Source organism: Balaenoptera acutorostrata, chromosome 7 (assembly GCF_949987535.1).
Source record: "Balaenoptera acutorostrata chromosome 7, mBalAcu1.1, whole genome shotgun sequence".
NCBI lineage: Eukaryota > Metazoa > Chordata > Mammalia > Artiodactyla > Balaenopteridae > Balaenoptera > Balaenoptera acutorostrata.
This window is the reverse complement of record NC_080070.1, coordinates 41,774,425-41,800,548: the sequence shown is the minus strand read 5'-3', so window position 1 is coordinate 41,800,548 and position 26,124 is coordinate 41,774,425. Positions and strand designations below refer to the sequence as shown.

The 26,124-nt window shown below is 41.1% G+C and overlaps 1 protein-coding gene across 6 annotated transcripts in view; it reads right to left on the bottom strand.

The window, feature by feature from the left end:
* The window catches only part of ELMO1 (engulfment and cell motility 1), a 556,794-nt gene that overhangs the window by 426,923 nt on the left and 103,747 nt on the right, over positions 1–26,124 (bottom strand). For all 6 annotated transcript variants that reach the window (XM_007195081.3, XM_007195082.3, XM_057549627.1 and 3 more), the window contains 2 exons: positions 5,849–5,889; positions 4,772–4,844 (listed from right to left, as the gene is read on the bottom strand). In XM_007195081.3, coding sequence (XP_007195143.1) covers positions 4,772–4,844; positions 5,849–5,889 — 114 coding nt within the window. The remainder of the gene's footprint in view (positions 1–4,771; positions 4,845–5,848; positions 5,890–26,124) is intronic.

Sequence of the window (26,124 nt, the reverse complement as noted above, 5' to 3'; positions counted from 1 at the left end):
GAGGCAATTACCATCAGGATCACTGGCCTGGTGTCAGCAAAAAAAAAGGAGCATCATAAACAAACCAGGGCCCAGGTAGTGGGGACAGAGGGTTTCCAGGAGGTGGCATAGACAGCTTTGGAGGCAGACCCACCTGGGTCCAAGCCTCAGCTCAACCACTGCCCATCTGTATGACCTAAACGGGTTGTTGCATAATCTCTCTCTGTCTCACTTTCCTCATTGTAAAATGGAGATAATAATAACCTGCCTCATCGGACTGGAATGAAGATAATGGACTAAAACGCTTAGCTCTCTCTCTCTGTAAAATTCTTTCTTGGAAGACAAATTCCACTGGAATACTTAAAGTAAACAAATGGGACTACATCAAATTAAAAAGCTTCTGCACAGCAAAGGAAACCATCGACAAATGAAAAGGCAATATATGGAAAAGAGAGAAATATCTGCAAATCATATATCTGATAAGGGGTCAATATCCAAAATACATAACAAACTCACACAACTCAATAGGAAAAAAAGAGAAAAAAGCCCAATTTAAAAAATGGGCAGAGAAAGTGAATAGACATTTTTCCAAAGAAGACATACAAACAGCCAACACGTATATGACTAATCAACATCACTAATCACCAGGGAAATGCAAATTAAAACCACAATGAGAAATCACCTCACACCTGTTAGAATGGTTATTATCAAAAACAGAGAGAGGTAAGTGCTGGTAAGGATGTGAAAAAAACAGAACCCTCATACACTGTTGGTGGGAATATAAATTGGTATAGGCACTATGGAAAACAGCATGAAGATTCCTCAAAAAATCAAAAATAGAACTACAATAAGGATCCAACCGTCCCACTTCTGGGTATATATCCAAAGGAAATGAAAACAGGGTATCGAAGAGGTATCTGTATTCCCATATCCACTGCAGCATTATTCACAACTGCCAAGATATGGAAACAACCTAAGTGATGTCAACGTATGAATGGATAAAGAAGATGTGGTAGATATATACAATAGAATACTATTCAGCCATGAGAAGGAAGAAAATCCTGCCATTTGCAACAACATGGATGAACCTTGAGGGCATCATACTAAAGGAAACAAGTCAGACAGAGAAAGACAAACACTGCATGGAATCACTTAACCGTGGAATCTTAAAAAAAAAGTCAAACTCATTGAAACAGAGAGTAGAAAAAATGGTTGCCAGGGGCTGAAGGGTTGGGGGAAACAGAAATAAGTAAGTAAAAGGGTACAACATTTCAGGTTATAATATGACTAGGTCTCAGGATCTAATGTAAAATATGGTGACTTAAGTTGATAGCACTGTATTGTATAATTGAAATTTGCTAAGAGAGTAGAATTTAGATGTTTTCACCAAATAAATAAATAGCGATGATGGATATGTTAATTAACAGGATGGGAATCCTTTCACAATGTATACGTATATCAAATGACCATGACATATGCTTAAATATCTTACAATTTTGTTTGTCAATTACACCTCCATAAAGCTGAAAAATACACAATTCACTTTTTATTTTGTATTTTCTCTCTCTGTCTCTGAGACATCACCCTGAAATATGAAAGTCTCTGGGGCAGAATTTGAACTTGTAAATAGCTGAATCTTAACTTTCTCTAAGGCATTTGCATGCTATGCTTCTGCTGAATGCTGCTCAACAACGTGACATTTTTTCCCCCTGCGATGAAAAACAGAAGTTAATGGCCCAATAAGCAAATGAAGACAATTTCAGAAAATGGGCTTGGATAACATGAGAAAAGCAGGGGAGGTGCCTTCCTGAGGATCTTAGTAGAGAATCACAAGCATCTGTCAGTTACAGAATATGTTAGCTTGTCCAGCCAGGGCTGGAGAATTTTTCTTCTTTAAAATTACAGGTGATATTTTATCTGTATCAGAGGAAGGGAGACCACCTCACATACAAGGGAAAGTCATTAACTAAGAACATGCACAAGTTTCGAAAATTAGTCACCGGTTACCATGGTAACACAAATATCACCTAACAACTCACTGGGCTGTAAGTAATAAAGATGATGCTAAATACATTACTAAAAAAAAAAAAAAAAAAGGGAAATGGGCTCTATTTTTAAGAATACTTGCAAAGAACTAGATGGACCTAACCGCAGACTGAAGGCGGCCCATGTTTGCCCCTGTGGACCCAGGATTCAAGGTCCATCTCCTGCCCTTTGTGTGTCACGTTCTGTGTCACATGCATACACTGTGCTCAGTGACAGCTGTAGGAGGAAGAGTGATGACATTTTACCTACAAACAAAGAGCTGCAATTGGGAAAATGAGCCTTCTCATTCCTTAAACTTTTAGTAAAGGAAGAATCCTCACTACTGGCCAATGAAGAGAGACAGACAGATTGATGACAGATTTAGGTGGCAGTCCCTTTAAATTCAACATTAAGGATTTCCTCAGGCCAAACAAGATCTCTCAGAAAATAACTAGGATGCCCAATAAAATAATAATTTTCTCATTGTCCTGAGTAGTTTGAATTTTCTGATATTATATCAGAAAATTAGTTATTAATGTTAGATATTAATGTTAATTAGAGTAAAAGCATAAATAGTATATGAATTTTTAAATTATTCTAAGAATTGGCCGCACACAAACACCCTTCTAAATGAAACTTAGCACTCGACCTCTGTTCATAGTGCACAGTGCCTGGGACACTCGGGTCCCATCTCTTCAGAAAAGTGGCCCCAGAGCAGTGTTCCTCCAAGTGGTCCCTGGGTACCTGCATCAGAATTCCACAGAGGGCTCTTAAACTGCAAAACCCTAGGCCATATCCAAGGCTTGCTCATTCTGAGTCTCTGGGGTTGCGATTTGAAAAATCTACATTTTTTTTTTTTTTGGCTGTGTTGGGTCTTCGTTTCTGTGCGAGGGCTTTCTCTAGTTGTGGCAAGCGGGGGCCACTCTTCATCGCGGTGCGCGGGCCTCTCACTATCGCGGCCTCTCTTGTTGCGGAGCACAGGCTCCAGATGCGCAGGCTCAGTAGTTGTGGCACACGGGCCTAGCTGCTCCGCGGCATGTGGTATCTTCCCAGACCAGGGCTCGAACCCGTGTCCCCTGCATTGGCAGGCAGATTCTCAACCACTGCGCCACCAGGGAAGCCCCCTCTACATTTTTAAATGATTCTCCCTGTGGTGCTTATGTTCTCTAGTCTGAGAATTCCATCCTTAGTAATCATCAGTACATTGAGTTCTCCTGAGAATGATGACAGAAGACAGGACAGCCACCAGGGGACACAAGCCAATACAGTTAATCAAAGGCAGAGCTAACTGTGACTCAATGGCTTTTGGGGCACAGCCTAGGGTAAAAAACTAGCACAATATACTAGTATTATATACAGGTGTGCGTGTGACATAAGTTTTTCAGAAACAACACAGGTGATGTACTGGCACCTATTCTACTTTATTATATTCCAATTTTTAATGCAATGAACACCAACTAAATTGATTTCACTACCCATTGAATGGTGATGTTTGAAAAACACTATTATAACTTCTGTTGCCCTATAATTTTATCACTTAATAATTTTTAAACTGTTTCATATTATATCCTAAATAGTAGACAGCCATCCAATCTTTTCCAATAATACCCCAGAAGTCACAATATTTTAGTTACCTTTAAAAGGTGAACCAAGGTAAAAATGAGACAGTCTTCTGTTTAAGGGTATCAACAACAATACATTCAACTGCTAACATTTATCTTTGATTTATTTATATCCTCTTTATCTCACCGAGAATAGCATGCAGATCATATAAATATAAAAGGAATGAAAAATCTGAAGAAAATGAAGCAAGGGGGAAGTAAAGACAGAAAACTGTTTGCGGAATGAATCAAAGCAACGAGTAAAAGGAATAAATACAACACAGGCCAGGAAATCTAGTCCACTTGTTAACTCTCAGCTTTCTGGCAATCAATGTGCAGAAGAAAACATGACCAGTTATGAAAATTCCAGGGACCATCTGGGAAGAATAAAGCACTTTTTTCTGTGGTTTATTACCCCTGCGATATTGGCCAAGCCATCTGACTTCTATGATTCAGTTTCTTATCTGTTAACCAAAGCCACTGTGGTTTCCATCACAGGTTAGTCTTGAGGACAAAATCAACAAACAGAGGTAATGTGCTTGGCCCAGTTCCTGGCACATAGTAGGTGCTGAATAAATGTTAGTTTTCCTTTCTCTTATCAGGGATCTCTAAGACATTAATTGTACTTACTGCCAGAGCCACTGTAGTCTTCACAATTCCCTCCTTCTCCTCCAAGCTTCCTAAAGAGTTAAAATCACCCAAGAAGAAAGCAGTGTTCCCAAGAACCACAGAACACTCAGTGCCTACACAATGCCACCTTCAAAATGGTTTCTTGTCATTCTTTCAATTACTTTAAGCAGGGCTTAGAAGTTATTCTGAAAAAAACAATTCTGAGAAAGGAAAGCTAGACTAAGTCATTAAGTATCAAATAAATGCTTTAACCAAGCAATAAGAAAGAGAGATAATTAGTAAATTCACAGTTAGAAGGCAAATGCTGTTGCTAAAACAGGACGCAGAAACATATTTGGTCTTCACTCTTGAATGCGCTAAATATCCCCTTGTTAATACTCAAGTAGCAGTTGTTTGCTTTGCAGACTCTATTTTTGTGGATGGTAGAGATGCAAAATTTAGATCAGCATGTTTAGTCCTGAGTAGAGGAAACATCAGTCATGTTTTAATTTCCTTTAAATATAAGTGTCCCAGATTAAATAACGCGGTTGACCTACCTTTTCTGTGATATAGAAGTTTGAACTATCAGCATGCTGCAGTGCAAAGTATTCATGGTTGGCAAGGGACCACCTGAAAAATACAAGCATAAACGGATCAGAAAAACAAAACAAGGGTCATTTTCTTGTTTACAGTTTGATAGAGTTAGATGAAATAAACACCCTATGATTGGAATTGAGCCAGTACCCAAGATACCCACACTGCAGTTCCTAAAACAAAATGGCATTAGCCCCCCTTTCATGACCCTGAGACCAACCATTTCAGATGTAGGTCATCTAGGTGTTATTCCAAGCCTATTGCTCACCTTTAGGCATTTTATCTTCATGGCTTTGAGGGAAGGGTATTTAAATATAAAGTTCCACTCCTCCCTATTATGAAGGAGTGAGTGGAGCAGAGAGAGGAAAACAAAGGAAATGAGTGCAATTTAAATTTTTGATAATTGCTACATTTCAATTGTCTCTGTAGTCTACAGTCCCCAATCGGTATGCTTGCTGTAGCTTGGAACATTCCAATTAAGGATCCCAGGTCTTAAAAAAATTCCAGGTAATACTCTATTCACACTTCTGCTTTAAAAATAAAAAAGCCTCATGCAACTTCCATATGAATGTGCTTTTCCTTTGGATTGTTAGAGCAACCCCAGAGAAGTAGGACAGTTCACTATCATTGTGGAGTTCCACATGGCAGCACAACCACCTATTGACCTGTCTTTTAAATTATTTTATCTTCTATGGGCACCTGAGTGGCCCTCTCATTTTATACCAGATGAGGTGTGTACTTAACCTCAGGAACTTACACTGCTCCCCGGTGAGTAGGATGAATGAACCACAACTTTTCAAAATAAATAAAATCAATTCCAGTGTCTGCATATCAGCCATTCTACACTTTCCATTCTTTGAGAAACAGTGATAATTTTTTTGGTTGAAAAGACATGGAAATCTTACATAGCAATTCTTGGTGTCTTTTGGCAGGTCAAATAGTGACTTAGTGAATAATATTTAATGATTGCTCAAGAATATTTTATTTGCCTTTCAATTTGTGGATTGGAGCTTCCCGGATAAATCCTGAGTAACACTTACCCATCACAGACTTCCTTTATTATTGCAGACAGTGGTTTTTTCTGAAAAATAGAAAAAAAGGAAATACTTTCTGTCAGTTTCATTTCATCATTTTAAATTTAAAAAAAAAAAAGAAGAAGAAGAGGCCTAATAAAGAGATATCTAAGTAAGAAGAATTTACATTTGCTATTCTTGGTTGTGTCAGTGAGTCTGTTGTTTTTCTCAAGGTAATAATTGACCAGCCATCACCACCAACTGTATTAATGATTTATCACCCTTGTGGTCATTTTTTCTACACTTTAACATTGCTAATTGAAAAAAAACCATATATCATATTTAACTTAGCCACATTAAAATCAGGATGAAACATAGCTTTGGTCAAAGATCTCACAGGTAATGACAATCCCCAAGGTCAAATGATAACCAGAATTCCTCAAGAGTAGCACATGAATCAGGCAACCAGCAGTTTCATTTTATGCAAACAAGCTTGGATGTGGGATATTTTTATGAGAACATGAGGCAAATGGAATATGAAGCATGGTGACATTGTTCCTACAAAGTACATAGAATTCTTCCCCCAACTGTGGCCCATGCAAATGCCAATCACACAGTGGCTTGAGCAGGACACACTCGAGTAATGGGACCACGACACCATGTGCCATGGTGCCAACTGGCGGCTGACTACAGCTGTGCTCTTGGCCTAACAGCCACAGCTGTGCTCCGCCTGCCTCCAGATTGAAAGAATGTAGTGAAGAGACACACACAGCTCGCCCAGAGATGTCGAAACTCTTTCTGCTTTGGATGCAAACAGACCCTGGCTATCTCCTGGGATGGGCAGTAGTGTGTCAACCAAAGGAACACATCACAGACAAGAAACAAATGGGGAAGAGAAATCAAAGAAATGCAACACATGGCCCTGGATTTTCAGATACAGCCATAGAAAAGCATCTAAACATGTTCTCCTCCTGTCCCTCTGAGGGGCACTGCGGTATGGGGGAAGGAATTCTGAGTCAAGCAGACTCAGTTCAAATCCTAGCTGTGTCAACCTCTCTGCAGTGAGACCTACAATTTCCTTAATTTGCTGAACCTCAACTAACTTACCTGTAAAATGGGCAGAGGACCTATCCACTCCTCAGGGCTGTTATAAGAATTAAATTAAATTAAATTAAATTAAATTAAATTAAATTAAATGAGAATTAAAACTAAGGGCAAAAGATTCAAAAAAGAGTTAGGGCTCCACTTCCTTACCCTCTCACATCACTAGAAGACCTTGATTTCCTCTTTGCATCCTTGCCCTTGGACCCGATGCTGCTAGGTCTGCCCTCTTCGTTAGTTCTGAGCACTCTTCATAGTCCTTTCTAAGGGCCTCTAGGCCCTGATGAAAGCTCCAACACAGTCCTCAGTGTTCCTCCAATGCTCTCCCTCCCTCTGGAGCTCTAGGGTCTGTGACTAAACCCACCACTATGTTTTCAAAAGAATGTCTGCCTACACCTACAGCTATAAATGCAGTGGGCAGAAAAGGGACCTAGAATTGTTGAGGGGTGGAAAGATGGTAAGTATTCCTGACATTCTGAGTTGATCTCCTTTAGAATAAGATTGGAAATGGAGATTGGGTTCTACAGTGAGGTTACAGGTTACACAACTCCTGGACCTTTGCAAGAACTTGTCCATTGTTTATGGGTCTGGCTGTGAGTCAAGGGGCAAATGTGCTCTCACAACCAAAGGACAAAGGAGCTTTAGAAACAAAACTTTTCCCATAAGATGAGAATTTTGCACTTCCAGTTGCCAGAGATCTCTCCAGGCTATTGGTATTTCATGAGGATCTACTGGTCTCCTACCCTCCTAATCTTACTTCTTGTACCCTCAAAACTGAAATGTAAATAACAGGGCTGGATTTCAGACTTAAATTACATTGAAAGGACAGATCAGGCCAGGAAAGTATTGCTATTGATGTAGGAGAAAGCATTTAAATTACAGCTTTCAGAATTAGAATTGTTAGTCTAGGTAACTTAGAGGAATTTCACAGATTTGAATTCAGGTCTGATTCATAGATTCAGAATCAGATTTGAAAAGACAGAAGTCTATGGGCTTCTAGAGCTATCATATCTAGAACATTCTGAAGTTGGATATATGAAAGGAGTAAAGACTCTGGAAGAACAAAACTTAGAGATTTAATAGAGAAAGATTAAAGAAAAACTTTAAACCACAGAGGAAAAGGAATCATAGTTAACTGAACATAATGCACTCATAATGCAGCCTCACCAATTAAAATGAATGTTATGTAAGGACAGGGCTGGTCCCATGGCCCACTTCCTACACCTGTTCCCTCCATTCTTTATCTGTTCCAATGAAACGTTTGCTCCACCGCCCAAACCTAATTCCAATGACTTTTCACAATTCTCATCTCCCTTAATCCATCCACCTTATTTGACAATATCATTACTACCTTCTTTTAGAAACACTCTTTCCAGAGCTGCTATATTTCCTTCAGTCTCCTACAGTTATAATCAATAATCCTTCAATAAAATTCAAGAGATCCTTCATTATTTCTCTTTTATCTCTAGCTTCCTAACTCCAAATTTCTGTTCCTATCTCTTCTGTTTTTACTTAATTGGTCAGTTCATTATTCATTTCAACTGCCCAAAGTCTATATAGCCTGATCCCAAACACCCTTGCAAATCTCTGACAGTTTGTTAGAAATAGCATGTTAACTCTCCTTCAAGCATTTTATTAAATATACAAACAAAAAATCATCACTCTCACCATTCCCTACCCATCAATCTACCCCAATAATAGCATGCCCTTGCCCCCAAACTCCCTACATCCCAGCCATGATTTCTGTGTCTCATTATGACACCACTACAGCCCAGAGCATCATTGACCTTTATTTCTTCACTCTCCAGTTCTGATTTGTTACAGGTGATGTAGCATTTTCCTCTGTGACATTCACATCATTACTTCTCACCTCCTCCTAACCACTCTTCTAAAATCCTGACACTCCTCCTTCCAACTCCCACCAGATAAGTCATACCCCAATTCCATCACCCTTAATTCTGCTTCCTCAGCCCCAGTGCCTTTCCTGAGTACCAGCCCATCATTACTAGCACTAATTACTTGCCATAAATTTCCAATCAAGTGCTCCACTGGCCCATCAAACTCAGATTCCTATCTTCCATTAGTTCCTGCACTTGCCTTGCCTATTTCTGGCAGTTCTTCCATGTACACTTCTAGGGAACTTATCTTTGCCTTCTCTATTCTGTGATATATGGATATTTACAAGACACTGAGTCCCATCATTCCTTCTTCCACAACCTCTCTCCCCTTAATCCTTTCCAGATCTTACTACCACCTTTGGTTAAGAGTTCTCAGGATCTTGGCACCAGATCCTTGCAAATAGGTCTTTGCATCTCCAGTTTCTTTGTCTCCAATCCCCACGTTAACTATAATTAGGCAAAATCACGCTTTCCCCACAAACTTTACTCATGTCATTCTTTGGCTCCAGTATCCTTCATAGATGCCCCATGACCATCACCTATACAGTATAAATCCCTTAGCTTGTCATCCAAGGCCTTCCACAATCTGGTCTCAAGCAATCAAACTTTACTAATGTTGTACATGTTCCCCATGCTTCTGGATTAGCTGATGATTCATCCAAAAAAACCCCACCCCCATACTTTCAATTAATGCCATTTGTTGAAATGTCCACCTCCTCCTTTCTGTTCCAACTCTAACAATGACACCTCCTCTAAGGAGATGTCCCTGATTTCCCCAGATAGAGATCAGTCCCTCTGTGCTTAGCACATTAAATATATCACTCCTAAGGACTTAGTATATCTGCCTTATCTTCTTGTCCCTTGAGAACAAGACACCTTAATTCATCTTTGTAACCTTCTCCACCCCTCAGTACTAGTTGCACAGTATACAGAGGAGACTCAGTACATTTCTGTTAAATGGAAGATCCACACATTCACTAACTTTCCTTTCAAAAACAAACAAACAAAAAAGGCTTGACTGTAAAAGTAAACCATTTCGAAGGACAGCCTGGATTAATCAGCACACATCCCACTTCCTACCAGGTAAACCACCGCGGGGTGGCTCTAAGCAGCTGCTCAGACACGTGAATGTTGTCACTACTCCCGTCACAGGCCACTCTGTGATTCACAGCTTGGAAGAGCATTGAGCCAGCCGGGTGATGAAGAGTATAATTCAGCAGGTATAATTGTCTCCATCCATTAGCAAGGCCACACAGGTAAGCGGGAACTACTCCTGTAAACAGGGACTGAATGAGATACCCCAAAAACACTCTTCTGGTAGCAGTGCTTTTCTCACTTCCTATACAAAGCCCTCAATTTGACGTGAGCCCCTTGCCTGACTTAAATTCTAAGCCAAAGGTCGGCTCTATGTTTTAGTTAACATTTGTTCAGGTTACATAAGATGTTTCTGTCTATCTGCCCAGTTCTCTATGACTTGGGAGTAGGGTGACAAGTGCAATGTCTTGGTAGCTTTTTGTAGACCCACGGAATAATTTGCCTTTCACCTCATTGAGACAAAAGCCCAGGAGAAAAGAAAATTTGATCTAAAAGGATGAAAACTGGTTCCTCTCCCTTTGATTCCATAAACTCTAAAGGAATGAAAACTAAATTCTACACTCGATGTGAATATATCTGGATGTAGAATATTGAGGCACAATTATTTTAATTGCCTGAGCATGTTTTCATAACTTAAAAAAAATTGTAACTAAATCCCTTAAGCTTTTTGTTCTGAAGGTCAGAACTGCCTTCTCAGACTCAGCAGTGAGAAGGGAAGAGCAGGAATGTTTTTAAGGATAACCCAGAGGGTTAGACAGTTACCAGATTTCCCTGTGCAGGGGATTGGGGATTATGTGCACTCTCTACCCCGTTCCCTTTAGCAACGGTGAGGTCATCTTGCAGCATAAGAAAGTATTTCTTCTCTTTATATTAATCTGGGAAAATCTTAATGATGGCACAAAAATTTTTATTTGTCAAAGTATGCATTTCCATATGAATTTGATTGGAAAGGTACCATGTGCCAACAGTTCTATTCAAGGGGTAAGCTTTTTTGGGGGAAATTTATTCCTCCCTTTCTATTTTTACTCTTATTCCCCAAAAGGATTCCTTTATTCAACTTAATTTATCAAAGAGTGAGTCCAGAAAGCAAATTTCCTATACAAAAAGATTTATCTACTTTTCATAAAATCAGCTAGATTCCTGAGAATGGCCAAATTCCCTAGCAATTCATTTGTGATCTACATGTCTGCCTCTGTCCTCATATGGTCTTCGCTCCTGTTCTTATAAGGAGGATTTAGGGCCCACCCTAAATCCAGGGTGATCTCATCTCAAGATCCACAATTAAATATTCAAAAACCCTTTTTCCAAATAAGATCACCTTTGCATATTCTGGGGGTTACGACTTGGATATACTTTTTGGGTCCACTATTAAACCTACTGCAATTGGGTAAGAAAAAAAAAAAAGATTTTTTTAAGGATTAGAGAGAGAAAAGAATATATACTCTTTCTCCCTAATCCTGAAAGTAGATGTTGATCCTTCACTTTCCTTTCTAAACTCTCTCCTGCCTTTAATGAAATGCCAGTGTCAAAAATTCCTGAATCCATGTCACCCACTGTGACCCTTCTTCTAAGGTCTGGTCCTCCATTCCCAACAACCCCTGGTGGATGTCCTGCCACCCCTTCAAGATTAACACTTCATCTTCTTCCTCAGTAAACCAGATTCTCCCCCTGCCTCCCTTTCATCTCAAAAAAAAAAAAAAAAAATGATCACTCTCCCACCCAAAGCTCATGGCTGCTTTCAGGCATGAGAGAACCCCAAGAAGAAACATCCTTGGGAGTCCCCAGTTGTTTATTTCGGAGGTTGTGGAGTCCCATCTGCCTTGAGGCACGTTCTCCGGACACGACCCAGCTGCTGTCCCTCATCAGTGTCCCCTCCCTGATGAGTGCAGTTCCTGTTCAACCACCTGTTTCTGCCCATTGGCAGGGCACCTGGCCTGGGGTTATTACCCAGGCCAAATGCTCACCTCGGAGCTCTCCAGTCTGCTGCTGCCCACACTGATGCCTTGACACCAGCCCATGGAGGCTGGTAGCTTCCCCATCTGACGTGATACACGCTTGTCAGCAACTGTGGATTGTGGGCTGCAGTTCCCACCTCTGACATCTAATTCTCAGACCCAGGTCTGTCCTAAAACGGGCATCAACCCAAAAAGAAAGCTTGGCTTCATTGAAATCTTATTTATTTCAAATGTTTTTAAAGACATGAGGGGAAAAATGCTTATGAGATGACAGTAAGTGAAGGGACACCAGAAAAGCATTTCGAATGCTGAATTTTTATCAACTAGCTTTTCTATACCTTCCCCCAACTATGAGCACTTGAATGACTTTAGAAAATGACTTCCTGGGGTTGAACCCCAACTTCTGCAGTCCCTGATTTTGTAGCTTTAGGCTTATTACTTCTCCTCTCGATGTTTCCATTTTCTTTTCTGAAAATAAAAGCAGTATCTTAAACATTTTAGGGTAGTGAAGATTAACCGAGAGGATGTATGTAAAACCCTTGAAGTTGCACCTGGTACATAGCAAGGCATTGGATAAATGTGACCTATGAATAGGTTCTTTCATCTCTTAAATCCTGCTTGGATGCTTTGCAGGTACTTTTTTTAAAAGCTGGTTAAAGAAATTAAATACATGAATGAATGAGTATCCAATTCTTCCTTCTTCCTCAAGTGACTCCAACTCCCAGGGCTGCCTTTGGCACTCATCTCATCCTGTTCTTTATTCTTCAACTCATTTTCCTTTCTTCTGCTAACTAGATTATACTTGTTAGGATGCAGGGACTGCCTCTGAGACACCTCTGTCACCTCCCAAGCAAGTGGCTGCTAGGCCACAAGGATGCAATTAATGAACATTTTTTGATTAAGAACACTTCTTTTTTCAGACTTTTAGCTTCTTTCCCTTTCTTCTGGTCTCTTCCGACTGCCTCTGAAGCTCAGGCAGGAGCTAAAGATGGAAGACCGACAGCAAGAGGAAGACAGGAGCAATCCCCCATCACCACCACGCAGCTGCCCTTGCGTAGTGCCATTGTCATACAGCCCTACAATTGCAAAACCATTTTCCACAAAGACTTAAGGTTTTTGATCCCAGACTATTAAAAAGCCTTTCTCTAGTGCTTTAAAAGAATGTGACAGCTGCTTTATTTTGACACTTAGACAGCACTTGGGATTTTACTTTGCTTTTATAGATGGAAATTCATTGAACATATTCTGCACAGCAGTTATGAGTAATGTTGGCCCAGAAAGAAAAGAAACCCAGCTTTCAAATGTCAGGACACCTCTGAGAAGGGATATGCGTGTTTACCACGGCTTAGCCTAGAATGTGACTTGGAGAAAATTTCATGTGCAATAACCCTTCTAGTTCCCGGAGGTGCCTCCTGACACTGTGTCAATGACACCAGTCATTTTACAACAGCGTTATTCCTCCTCCATTGAGCCCGATGACTACTCTCCATGCTTCTGAGCCATATACCTTTAGTATGGAGGAATCCAATGTGTCCCGAGAGGTGTGTATGCATATTGTGTTTTCCTAATAGCTGCCTAAATAATCTGAAAGTTAACGACAAAAACCACACTTTCCTGAGGCAAATTTAGCTGGTTCTTGGAAAGCAAGTATTTTGACAAGAGTTCCAATGTGAATCACTGACACAAGACTTCAGTGACTGTCAGAAATGACAAAGAGGGGAGCTCACAACTACATCTCCAGAGTAGTAAAACTATGTATCACATTAATTTTAAAAATTGAAAGATGACAGGCTATGCCACCTTTTTCTTGACAAATGACTTGTGTCTAAATGGTTTACTAAAAATGATTTGTTTCAAGCTTCATGAAACTAATTAAATATTAGATTCAGCAAGACAAAGTACAATCTTTGCATCATAAACATCACTGGACTATGTAAGTGAGCAAAGACAAAAAATAATTAGTACTCTCACGTATTAGTGGGTTAAAGAGGAATAGAAACACCTCTTTCTCTTTTAGGAATTGTGATATACTTCTACTCAGTAGAAACTGTGTTCCCCTTCAGTTGGAAGGGAAACTGCAATTTTAGAAAAGGACAGAAAGGTAGAGATGAACAATGTAAAAATAAAGCCCTACTCATATCAGTTATCTATTCTGAGTCTCCTTCCTTGTCCTTGACTACATTGTCCTAATATCAATGTTGCTATGGATATAAAATATTTTTCCAAATTTCAACATCTCAGGCAGCAAAAACAACAAATTTCCCAATTCCGGTATCCCTCTCTATCTTCCTTAATATCCGTCTTTTCCAAGAAGTACTCCCAGATGACTCGGGCCTGGCTGGCAGGCCATTTCATTCCACCATACCTTGAGTCAAGTGTCCTTTTTTATGTGGAAATGAGTGATCCACACTGTGACTCAATTCAGGTCTTAAGGTTTGCCTGTCTTCACTCCTGTGAAATAGTCTCCTTATTTGTGTCAAGTTCATATGTGGAAGGTTAATCGTATTTATGTGCATGGTATGAAAGTAAAAAAGTCAGACAGGTTCGGTAGGATAAGCAGAAATGACTGCTGACTCTGATGGACAGGGTGATATCAGACCAGGTGGGTAGATATGAAAAAGCCAGATAAGCTCTGAAGGCAAAGTAGAGTTCAAGTTCAATTTAAACACAGGATTGTGAAGGTTTATCAACTGCGAAGAAACTGAGATGGGGTGTAAGACAGCTGTCAAAGAATACTAAGAGGAACTAGTGGCAAAGGGAGTATTAAGAAGTGAGTTTACTTTTTTAATTTAGGGCTTTTTGTCCCCTTTTACTACTTGTCTCACTTTGCCATGTAGTTGCTTTACTTTGTTTATGAGTGGATGCACTAATGCCTATTCATCTTTCTTTCTAGAGTGCTAATGCATGTGCTGAGATATCTGCCAGCGAGTAGTGGAGGAAATGAGCTTCCAAGTCTCAAATATATGTCCCATCAATGTGACCACAGCAACCTGAGGCTAAACCACAGCCTTAAAGAACAATAGAACAGGCTCTTCTGGAAGGGTCTGGAATATCCAAACAATGGCCACAACCTCATGCACTTTCTAAAACTCCCTTACCTTTGACATATCATCAACCCAGACTTTCATTATCTAGCATCACTTGGCTAGCTCTTCTGATAATAATGATAATAGTGGTAGCTACTATTTATTGAGTGACTACCTTACAAATGAGAAAACTGTATGAGGATCTAGAGGTGTTAAGTAGCTTGCTCAAAGCCTCACAGCATATGGGGCAAAGCCAGAATTTGAACCCAGACCTATATAATTCCAGAACCCTTGCTCTTTAACTCTGTCCCAAATCTGGAGTACTAGCAACCATCGACAACAAGCCCAAGGGCCCAGAGCTAACACCTGAGGGGAAGGCAGTGAAATTCTGGGCCTCTTAATTCCTGGCACATAGTGAGCTTTTGAAAAATGTTATTTAAGGCTCAATGCTGTAGCACTACCATGAGAAGAGTAGATGATCCTGCTTCATGGACTATCCACATAAATTATGATGAACTCCCAAGTCAACACTGAAACTTTTGATATCCAGGGGAAGAACTCTCTGCTCCAGCTTTCTTCTCACTTTTGATGCTCAAATCAATACCTCCAGCCCTGACTTCTCCATAGTCCCCTTCTGTCTCAGGCCATTTTAACTGGAGTGTGTATCCTTCCATAACCTCAAATTCAAATCTTACTCCAAAATTCTTTTTCACTTTTCAACTTTTAGTCATCTTTTTCTACTCTGTCAGAAAATAACCTTGCAATCAATGTTACATCTTCCTTCTCCTTCATGTTGTTTGTTCTTCTTCAGTCCTGCCAAGTCAACCTCAGAGGTTACTCTCTAAACTTCTTTATTCTGCCCATGGGTACAGAGAAGCAATTAAAAATAGCTGCTATTTGGATTACTTAGGGCACCCATAAAGGCACGGTAGGTGGATGTTCATGTTGCATATGGAGAAGCTGACAATGTCATATGCGTGAATGAGAGAAAGTGGCTAGAAAGGCAAGCTGGAGGCCAAAAATGTCTAACTCTTGACAATTTGGACTCATCATAGGTTTTTAAGCAGGAAAGTGACACAATCAAATGTGCATTTTCTAAGGATAGGTGATTACACTGGAGGCCAAGAGACAAGTTGGCCAGTGTATCAAAACACAAAGGAAATCTGAAAGGAAGTCCAACCATATGGATAAGCTGCTGTATTTTCCTGTACCCATTTGTAAGTGTTCCATGAAGAATGAGACTCCATCTGAATATTCCTCCACTAGTGTTTTCTATCTTGGTAGCTGTCACCAACATCTGCCCAGTTGTTGACAAGAAATCTCGTTATCATCCTTAACATTTTGCTCTCGCTTACCTCCCACGTATAATCAATCACCAATTTCCTGTCAATTTAATCTTCTCATATGTCTTGATGAGACATACGTCTGACTTCTTTTTGTCTCCTCTGTCACTATCTTAGGCCATGACATAATAATCATTTCTCACCTGGGCTACTGCAAGAGCTGTCTAACTAGTCTCTCTTATACCATTTTACCTTCACAAAACAGTTCTCAAATTTTGACCTTCCAAAAGTACAAATCATACCATGTCACTCCCTTGCTTAGAAATTTTCCCTTTTTTCATGACTCTTAGACAGAGTATTAAGTCCATACAGCTCCTCATGGCAGAGCCTCTATCCATCCAACCAGCCAAATCCAGAGCCCCTATGGAACTTCTTTCAATTCCAGAGAGGTAAGATATTAGCCAGGATCTCCTCAAATATCACCTCTCCACCATTCCTTCCGTTCTTGTTCTTCATTAATAGGATTGTCAATTAGACATAGGATGGAACTTCTTCACGTGTCCCTTCAACACAACTTCACATTCATATATATTTTTCATTCCTTATCTTTTGGAATATATTCTGGATGTACTCCTTATTTTCATCTTCCAAGTTACTGGTTCTCTCTATAGCCAAATCCACTGTAGAGTAACTCTATGTGTTTTATTGTTTTTTTCCTGTTGTAGGTTTTTTTTTTTACATTTTACTTACTATATGTATATTTTTTATTTCTGAGATTTTTAATTGTTTCTTTCTCATATTCCTCTATTCTCAATTTATGTCTACCTACTTTGTGTGCATAATTTCCTGTTTGTATAGATACTAATCTCTCTCTTCTAAAGTTCTTCCTTTGAGGATCTATGACACACTTATTTTTTAAGTCCTCCCTTGATCTCTATGTTCCTCCACACTGACCAGAGGGAATAGGGCCACCTACAGCAGCAGCAGCAGGTGTGACAAAGAGGGACCAGATGCAGGTAAGTTTTCTGAGGTAACTGATTGGACAGAAAAGCTGAGGGAAAGAGAAGAGTCTAGGAAGACATGTAATTTCAGCTTCAGTAAACTGGGTGTATGTTCATATGTCACTGTGAAAAGGAAAATATGAAGAAAAGCAAAACTGCACAGGCTTGGGGTTGGAAGGAACAATGAGGACTGTTTTGAATATGTTGAGTTTGAGGTGCAAGAGACATCTAGATGGGCATGACAAGTAAGCAGATAGGTAGTTGTTTATATGGGTCAGGAGGTCAAGAATGAAGTGACAGCGGAAATTATGAGCATCTTATGGTGACAAGGCTGATGAATGCAAATAGATCACCACAAACTTGTCCCAGGGTAATGATCCATCTATAATCATTTTGAAAATTGATACAGCTTATCTCAAAGTCATTTGGTTGTCTTTTGATTATGGATGACTTTGATGGAAGGACAAAATTAGATCTTCATAAAGTCAATTCATAAGATATAATAATATATTTAGAATGCATGGTGAATGCATTCTAAATATATTAGAATGCAAGGGAAGGGGTGTTCTTCTCACCAGGGCCACTCCTTTCATAATTATATTTAATTGCATCATAGGACAGAAAAAGTACGAACATCACCTATTTCCTTTGCTCACATTATTATGATTTTACCACATATCAGGCCCTGTCCTAGGCATTGGGAACACACTTGGCCCATGCAGAACATCACACAGTGAAAAAGTGGAGCCATACAGGATGTTACAAGTGCATATAACAAGGGCCTTCGTCTGATCTGAGAAATCTGAAGACTTTTAAGCAGCTTACTCTTCATCTGGGATGAAGAGTGAACAGGAGTTAGATAAGCAGAGAAATGAAGGGGCGGTAATTTCCAGTTAAGAGAAAAATCACATTTGTAAAGGTTCTGAGAACTGTGCATTCATGAAAGGAAAAAAGTCAATTATAATGAGAACCAAGACAGAGGAATTTGGGGGAAGCTACATTGGCTCTTAGCAAAGCTGGTGATGTAGGCAAGAGCTGAGGATAGCAGGGTCCTAATAACCACAGCAAGGACGTCTGGAATTTATTCTAAGTGCAGTGGGAAAGTCACTGCAGAATGCCTGGGAGAATGCATCGGAGGGGAAGTAAGAGTGGTGACCGGGAGGCCAGCTGAGGAGGCAAGTGGAGACAAGCGAGAGCAGCGGCAGCGAGGATGGAGAAAAGGTGGACAGAATCAAGAATCATTTAGGAGGCAACCTCCACAGGACCTGCTATTTGAGAGACTTTGGGAGCTGCAGGGGACGCTGTCCAGCCCCACGGTGGTACCGCTGACTTAGAGGACCCGCAAGTACATCTGATGGAAATTCTAGAAAAAAACAACCTAGAAGAGCACATATTTTCTTTCCCTGAGGCTGCTCTCATTCCCTCGCAGTTCTGGGCACACTGCACAGGTCTACATACCCCTAGAGACAAAGTACAAGCTGCCTTTCTCTAGAACAAAACACCTTTTTCTGGGAACCCGGAGTGCTGCTTAACGCTGAAATCTACATATTTGTATACCCCACCACAAACTGCCAGTTGACCTAACAGGAAAATGAAGTACAAAGTGTGACACACACAAAAGGTTCTAGAAATGTGAGATGTCTTAGTCACCAAAATCTCAAGAAAACACAGTTGATAAAAGGCTCTGTCCTGAGTTACCCAATGTGCTCTTAGTGACAGAGTTGGGGAAGGGAAATAGAATGGAGGAGACTATCACCCTTTCTTACCCAGAAAGCAAACTGAAATCTGCAGTCCATTTTCAGATGAAAAAGCGGAACACTAGAGTTCATTCCTGTGCAATTGAACTGGGTTCTCAGCTGAGGGGAGACATATGTTTTCTGTCTTTCTCTTCCAAAGCATGGCAAACTCTAAGATTTTATGAAGTTACATACACTCTCACATACAAAGGGACAGAGGTAAAACCAGAAAGGGAAGTACTTCGGTCACTTTATATTAAAGGAAGTTTAAGAAATAGTTGTTACAGGGGCTTCCCTGTAGGCATAAAATAAATCAGATACAAGGATGCAATGTACAGCACAGTGAGTATACCCAATATTTTATAATAATTTTACATGGAGTATAATCTATAAAATATTACAGGACTTCCCTGGTGGCGCAGTGGTTGAGAATCCGCCTGCCAATGCAGGGGGCACGGGTTTGAGCCCTGGTCCAGGAAAATCCCACATGCCGTGGAGCAACTAAGCCCGTGCGCCACAACTACTGAGCCCGTGAGCCACAGCTACTGAAGCCCGTGAGCCTAGAGCCCGTGCTCCGTAACAAGAGAAGCCACCGCAATGAGAAGCCCGAACACCGCAACGAAGAGTAGCCCCCGCTCGCCACAACTAGAGAAAGCCTGCATGCAGCAGGAAAGACCCAAAGCAGCCAAAAATAAAATAAATAAATTTTTTAAAAAAGAAATAGTTGTTACAATACCAAATCCAACAGTTGCAAAAATCAGATGAGCAATGACTATTCCTGTCCCAATATCATTCTACCTGATTATGACAGCACAGAAAGTAGTAGTGCAACATCACCCAGGCTTTCTTAAGTGGAACAGAAGAAGCTCTTGAAGGCGTTATGTTCATACTCTCTGTAGAGTAATTAAAGGTGAAGAACCATTAGGACCATTTTACTGATGGAAGCATTGAGGTACTCCCTAAACGTTACTGTGGGAGCCAGAGGTATCACAAGCAGATACAGCTAGAAGTGTAGTGGGGTGTAGAGACAGTAATTTCTAAATCGGGGTCCAAGAGCATCAGTATCGCCATGGACCTTGAAAAAAACAGGAATTCCCAGGCCTTGAACCACACCTACAAATAATCCTCTCTGTGTTCAATATGTTTCATAAGCAATTCAGATACAGAACCAAGCTTGGGAGCCACTGATTTAGTCCATCCTTAACAAGGGGAAATTTGTCCCCCACCCTGGGGACACTGGCAATGTCTGGAGACATTTTTGGTTGTCACAACTGGGGGAAGGAACGCTACTGGCAACTAGTGGGTAAAGGCCAGGATACTGCTAAAATCCTACAATGCACAGGACAGCCCTCAAAACTCAGAATTATGCAGTCCAAAATGTCAATAGTGCTGAAGTTGAGAAATCCTGATGTAATCCAACCACTCAGGAAAGAACAGTCCAGAAAAATTACATGACTTTTCATTTCTGCAGGGCAAGGTTGGAGCTTCACTTTCCAGAAATTCAGTCTCATTTTCTTGATTCTATGGGATCTTTTTTATTACTATTATTGTGGTAAAATACACATAACATTAAAATTACAATCTTAACTATTTTTAAACATAGTGTTCAGTGGTATTAAATACACTCAAATTGTATATTCTGTGTGATTGCATCTGAATTTAAGACTCTTTATTTGGAGCTCAACTGTCATTTTAGTTCACCAGGCTCTCAATACTTAAATGTCTTGGGAATTACGGGTTTTCAGGCTGAAGAGCTAACTTTAATGCATTTAAGGAAAAGTTTGTATTATTGGTTCCAGTCTTGCTTGAAACATAAGAAACTTGTTCTATTCTATGTATGACTGACAAAAATCATAATTGGCTCCTAATGGTTTCTATTATTAAGCAGGGCGCTGAATGATTACCTCACCGAATCCCCACAATGCCAGGAAGGATGTATAAATATTGACAATTCTTCCTTACAGAGCAGGAGGCTTGTCCCCAGTCACACAGCACTTAGTGGCAGCCCAGATTTTGAGTCCAAATAAGTCCACCCAAAGTCCATGCCCATAAGCACCAGGCCAGCCTGCCTCTCCCAGTGTCCAGCCCCAAAGAAACCTGCCTTTCAAGGCTCTGTTTCACTTCAGGTGGGCTCCTTCTGTAATAACCCAGACCACTCGCCATATTTTCCCTAACTTTTAAGGTAATACAATCTTGGCTTTCATAATACAACATGTCCCTGGAAGTCACATTGTCAGTGGATGCAGCAGGCAAGCTGGCAGTAGCATAGGCATCTCTTCAAACCACCATTAAGCTGAGCCCTAAGAGATGGAGAGACTCAAAGAGAACTACCAAACACATGAAATAAGCCAAACAGAGAAAGACAAATACCATCTAGTATCACTTATATGCAGAATCTACAAAAAAAAAAATCGAACTCATAGAAACAGAAAGTGGAAAAGTAGTTGCCAGAGGCTGGAAGGTAGGGGAAATATGGAAAGGTTGGTCAAAGGATACAAACTTTCAGCTATAAGATGGACGAGGCCTGAGGATCTAATGTAAAACATGGTGACTGTAGTTGATAATACTATATTGTATGATTTTAAATTTGCTAAGAGAGTAAAACTCAATTGTTCTCACCGTATGTCAATTATACCTCAATAAAGCTGAAATGAAATAAAAAAAGAACTACTGAACAGATTTATGATTTAGTAGAAACTGTCTGGGTTTTAGTGTCACCCAGTGCTAGACTCAAATCAGTAGCTTCCTAACTGTGTGATCTCAGGCAACTCACTGAGCCTCTGAACAATATGAACTGGGAAGTGTAAAGCCTGCCTTGCTGGGCTGTAGGAAGGGGATGAAATACTCTGTGCAGGGCACTTAACACAGTGCCTGGCATATAATATGTGCTGATTAGATGGTACATGCTATTATTACTACTACTACTACTAGTGTTATGTACAGAATGAGTTAAACTCCTATGTCAAGCACAAAAACTTCAATGTACTTTATGTATTGAGCTTTAAAAATGAGTGAGCTTTATGGGTAAATCAAATTTATATGTATTGAATTATATCTTAAATATATTACAGAAATAGGACAGCTGAGGGAAAACCGTGGGCAATCATTTTGTACATGCTTGCCTAAAAACACATGCATCTATGTTTCTTTGAGAAAAATAAAATCCACAACCATGTACGAGAAGGAGTGCTATTGTAATTTTTTCTGTTTGGAGAATGGAGAATAACCAGTGTTTTATTCTTATCTTTACTACTCACAATTCAAGCCAAAAGTAGACCCACATAAATAGAGATCATTGTGATGGACCACAGGATACAAATGCAGTATGTAAATCAGGCTGACCACCAAGAGCTTATAATAACATCTTATAATCTATTTATAATCTACATCTTATAATATACTTCAAAAGACATGGGCACATGTAAATGATATCAGGCACAGGTTATATTAACTGTAAATAAAATCTACAGGCAAATAAAATGGTATAAGAAGGATGGAGAAACAACTACATTACATGATCAAAAAAGACTTGAGCAGAAAGAAGGCTCTCTGCAGTGCTAGCAAAGCCAGGATTTAGAGGAGTGGAGAGGGGAAGAGAGGGCAGGAAGAATCCAAGCAGGCTGGCTGTTAGAAAGAAACTATAAGACATGAAAAAAAAAAAGTGCAAAAACGTGCAGGGACACACTCCTAAAGGGGCAGCTTCTACAAAGCAAGAGGGTACTTGAGAATTGCACGCAGCACCTGCAAATACCCTGAACCTGGGATAATGTAAAGGGAAATCATGGCAGGACATGAAGGCAAGCTAAGTAATCTGACTCAAGTCTCAGGGATACTAGAAAGCTCAAGAATCATCCGGGGCTTTTTCTTTTAATTGTGGTATACTTTCTTCGAACAAACTCTTTCCCCAAAGCATCTAAAAATGAGAAGAGGTCGATAGCAGCTGCTGTGGCAGGAGTGAGCGTGGAGAGCCTGGAAGCCCATGGCACACACCCCTCGCCCCTGAACCATTTGAGAAGGATCTGCAGAACTAAGATTGAAAACCGTGCATCTCCTCCCATCATCCTTTCGGGGCCTGAACTTGCAGCATAGCAGTCTGCCCAAGTGTTTGTCGGATGCACAAGTAAGAGAGATGATCAGGGCTCCTTGCCTGCCAAGATGGCCCATGCTGGCTTTTCTTGATTAGAGATGACATCTATCTTGTTGTATGGAGAGGATGGAGTTTGTATACTTGGGGCCATAAATAACACATCTAATGAACCCCATTCTACATGAAATAACTTCCAAAAGTTGGTAACACCTGTCAGACCCCCTTCCTTCAGGTTCACGTATGAGCAGTTTTACCAACCATTTGCTTGTATTCTGTAGGCAACTGAAGGTTTATAGAGGGAAATAATGCATCCATTAAACAGAGAGATGAACTGATGACCAGTTAGTAGGACAAGCCGGTGGCCAGAGCTGGATTATTCAGAGAGAAGTTACACTTAAAGCCATGAAAGAACATGGAATCTGAGCCAATGAGTGTCACTGGTGAACACGCAGACCAGAGAGCTAAGCATTGAGGTTGGGACTGATTTAGAAAGAAGGAGAAAGACACGGAACCATGTAGGAAACCCACAAAGACTAATCAGACAAGGAGGGAGAATCTCTGAACTGAAGCTTAATGAAGGGAGGGGGGTAGTTTCAAGAAGATACGAACGAGCAGCTTTGCCGAGTGACACCAAGACAGAGTGAAGACCACTCGATTTAGCAAACGGGAGGGCATAGGTGCCATCAAAGACAGCAACACCTGAGGGAGGGAAATTGTTATTCATCCTAAGATTAAGTAGATTCCATAGCAACATGGATGACGTATACTGACAGCACTTCGATCGGCTTGGAATGGAAAGACAGAAAATAAATTACACTCCAGCAAGAGAGTTACTAGGTCAAGAGGAGGATTTTCCAAGGTAGGTATAGAAGAGCTTCCTGTTGAAAGCAGAGGAGAAAAGAACAAATGAAGGGGATTTTGATGGGCAAAGCCTCAGGTAAGGGGAGAGGACAAGTCAAAACACAGGTGGAGCAAAAGAGATGGGGGTTGGGACAGGCTGAATGCCTCAGGAAGAGAGTGGGGACGCGTCTTCCCTCCTCTGCTGGCAGTGGAAAAGGAAGACAGCATGACAGGAGACAAACGCATCGAGTGGTCTGTGGAGGTGTGCAAACACATAGCAGAGAACTTCCGAGGCACGGACAGGAGCAGTGGCTTTCTGGCTTCAGTGTACTCCTCGTAAAGAAAGGCATGTGGGGGAAGGACAGAGGCAGGAGAGACTGGAGGACCAAAGAGCATGTGCAAGGAACAGAGGGGCTGCTTCCCAATACATTGGTGGGTGGCCAAGAGATGGGAGAAAATGTTGTGGAGGAGCACTAGGGAGCCAGTGAATGTTCCATAGCATGAACTGGCTGCATGTCCAGTTAGCATGCTTCTTTATTACTAGCTGATGCCTCCCTCCCACTTGCCCTTTAATTTTTTCTCCTTCTAAACACTTACAAAGCTAGGCAGAGAAAGAAGGAGATAGGTGGGAAATTGTGCACGATGGAAGGGCAAGTAAAAACAAAAATCAGAGCATCTAATTTTCTAATTTCATGAGGACTTGCTTAAACTAGCAGCAATAATGCCTTTACTGAGTAATTACTCTGAGCTGGCAGTGTCCTATATTCTTTTCATATATTTTCTTTAATCTTCACAACCATCATAGAAGTGGGAAATTATTATCTCGACTTGACCAGGCCAAGATACCAAGGCTCACAGAGGCTACCTGGGTTCTCACAGAAAGGGGGGCTCCAGGGCCCACACCCAGGTTTAAATGTCCCAGAGCCCGTACTGTGTCTGGTAGGACACACTGCCTCTCAGCATTATGCCTCGTGTCAAAAGCGCTAGGGGTTCGACACTCTTGACGAAGAAATACGCTGTTCAAAAAACATTAGGTTAACAGGAAGAGTGGATGGGGAGCCTTTTTGGCTCTGTGTATCCCGACAATCATCACCTACAGCCTCAAGTGGCTCTTGAGGTTGAAAGCCAACAACAGACAGTGAAGGCAGGAGCAGAGGCTGCCGCTGTGAACAAAGGAGCTAGCTGACAGCTCTTTCGAGAGCCTCATATGACACAGCAAACCCCAGTTGTGAGAAGCTCCTCGGGGCTTTTCCTGTGGAGTGGAAACACAGAATTGCCTCCTCAAAATTCAGAAGGAAGATAAACCAATCCACTCCAAGCAGACATCCCCTTGAACCTCATGGGCCCTGGCTGAGCAGAACTGATCCCTACTCAGGAAGCTCCCTCTTCTGGTTATTCACTAATTAAATATTCACTTCTTAAGGAAGGTTGTTCACCAGGCACTAGAGAAACAGTACTCAAAAATGGAGTAACTCGGGCTCATGGCTGTTTCTCACGAGCCCCTGCATGATGCAATGTGGGCGGCCCTGCTTTGGACTCATCTAATGCTCGTCACAAACCAGATTAAGGACCCACCCCTGGTCGGCAGAGTCACAGTCTCTGCAGCTGGGCTGGGGATGTGCATTTCTCACCAGCTCCCCGGGTGACTCTTGGGCACACACAAGGCTGAGGACCACTGGTTTAAGCTGATTGACAAGGACAACACAGTGTGACAAGTGGAGGGGTACTGGAGGTTTGGGGAGAAGATGGGGCAGCGATGCGTGACCCAGTTTCCAGAAATTCCTTTTAGTGAAATGGTAGCTAAGAGCAAAGGAGCAAAGGTAACGTGCAATGGGAGAGAAGCAGGTGGTGTGACCTTTACTGAACAAGGTAGAAGATTAGGAGAAAACCCCAGTAATAATCACTGCTCAAGTCTTCCTTGTTTGTGCAAATACATTTCCAATTCTTGTGCCGACTTCCAACTCGATCAAGAAACAGCACCTGGGGACCTCCCTGGTGGCCCAGTGGTAAAGAATCTGCCTTCCAATGCAGGGGATGCGGGTTTGATCCCTGGTCAGGGAACTAAGATCCCACGTGCCGCAGGGCAACTAAACCCGCACGCCACAACTACTGAGCTCATGTGCCTCAACTAGAGAGCCTGTGCGCTGCAAACTACAGAGCCCATGCGCTCTGGAACCCGTGTGCCACAGCTAGAGAGAGAAAACCCACACGCCACAACTGGAGAGAAGCCCGCGCGCCGCAATGAAAGATCCCGCATGCCTCAACGAAGATCCTGCGTGCT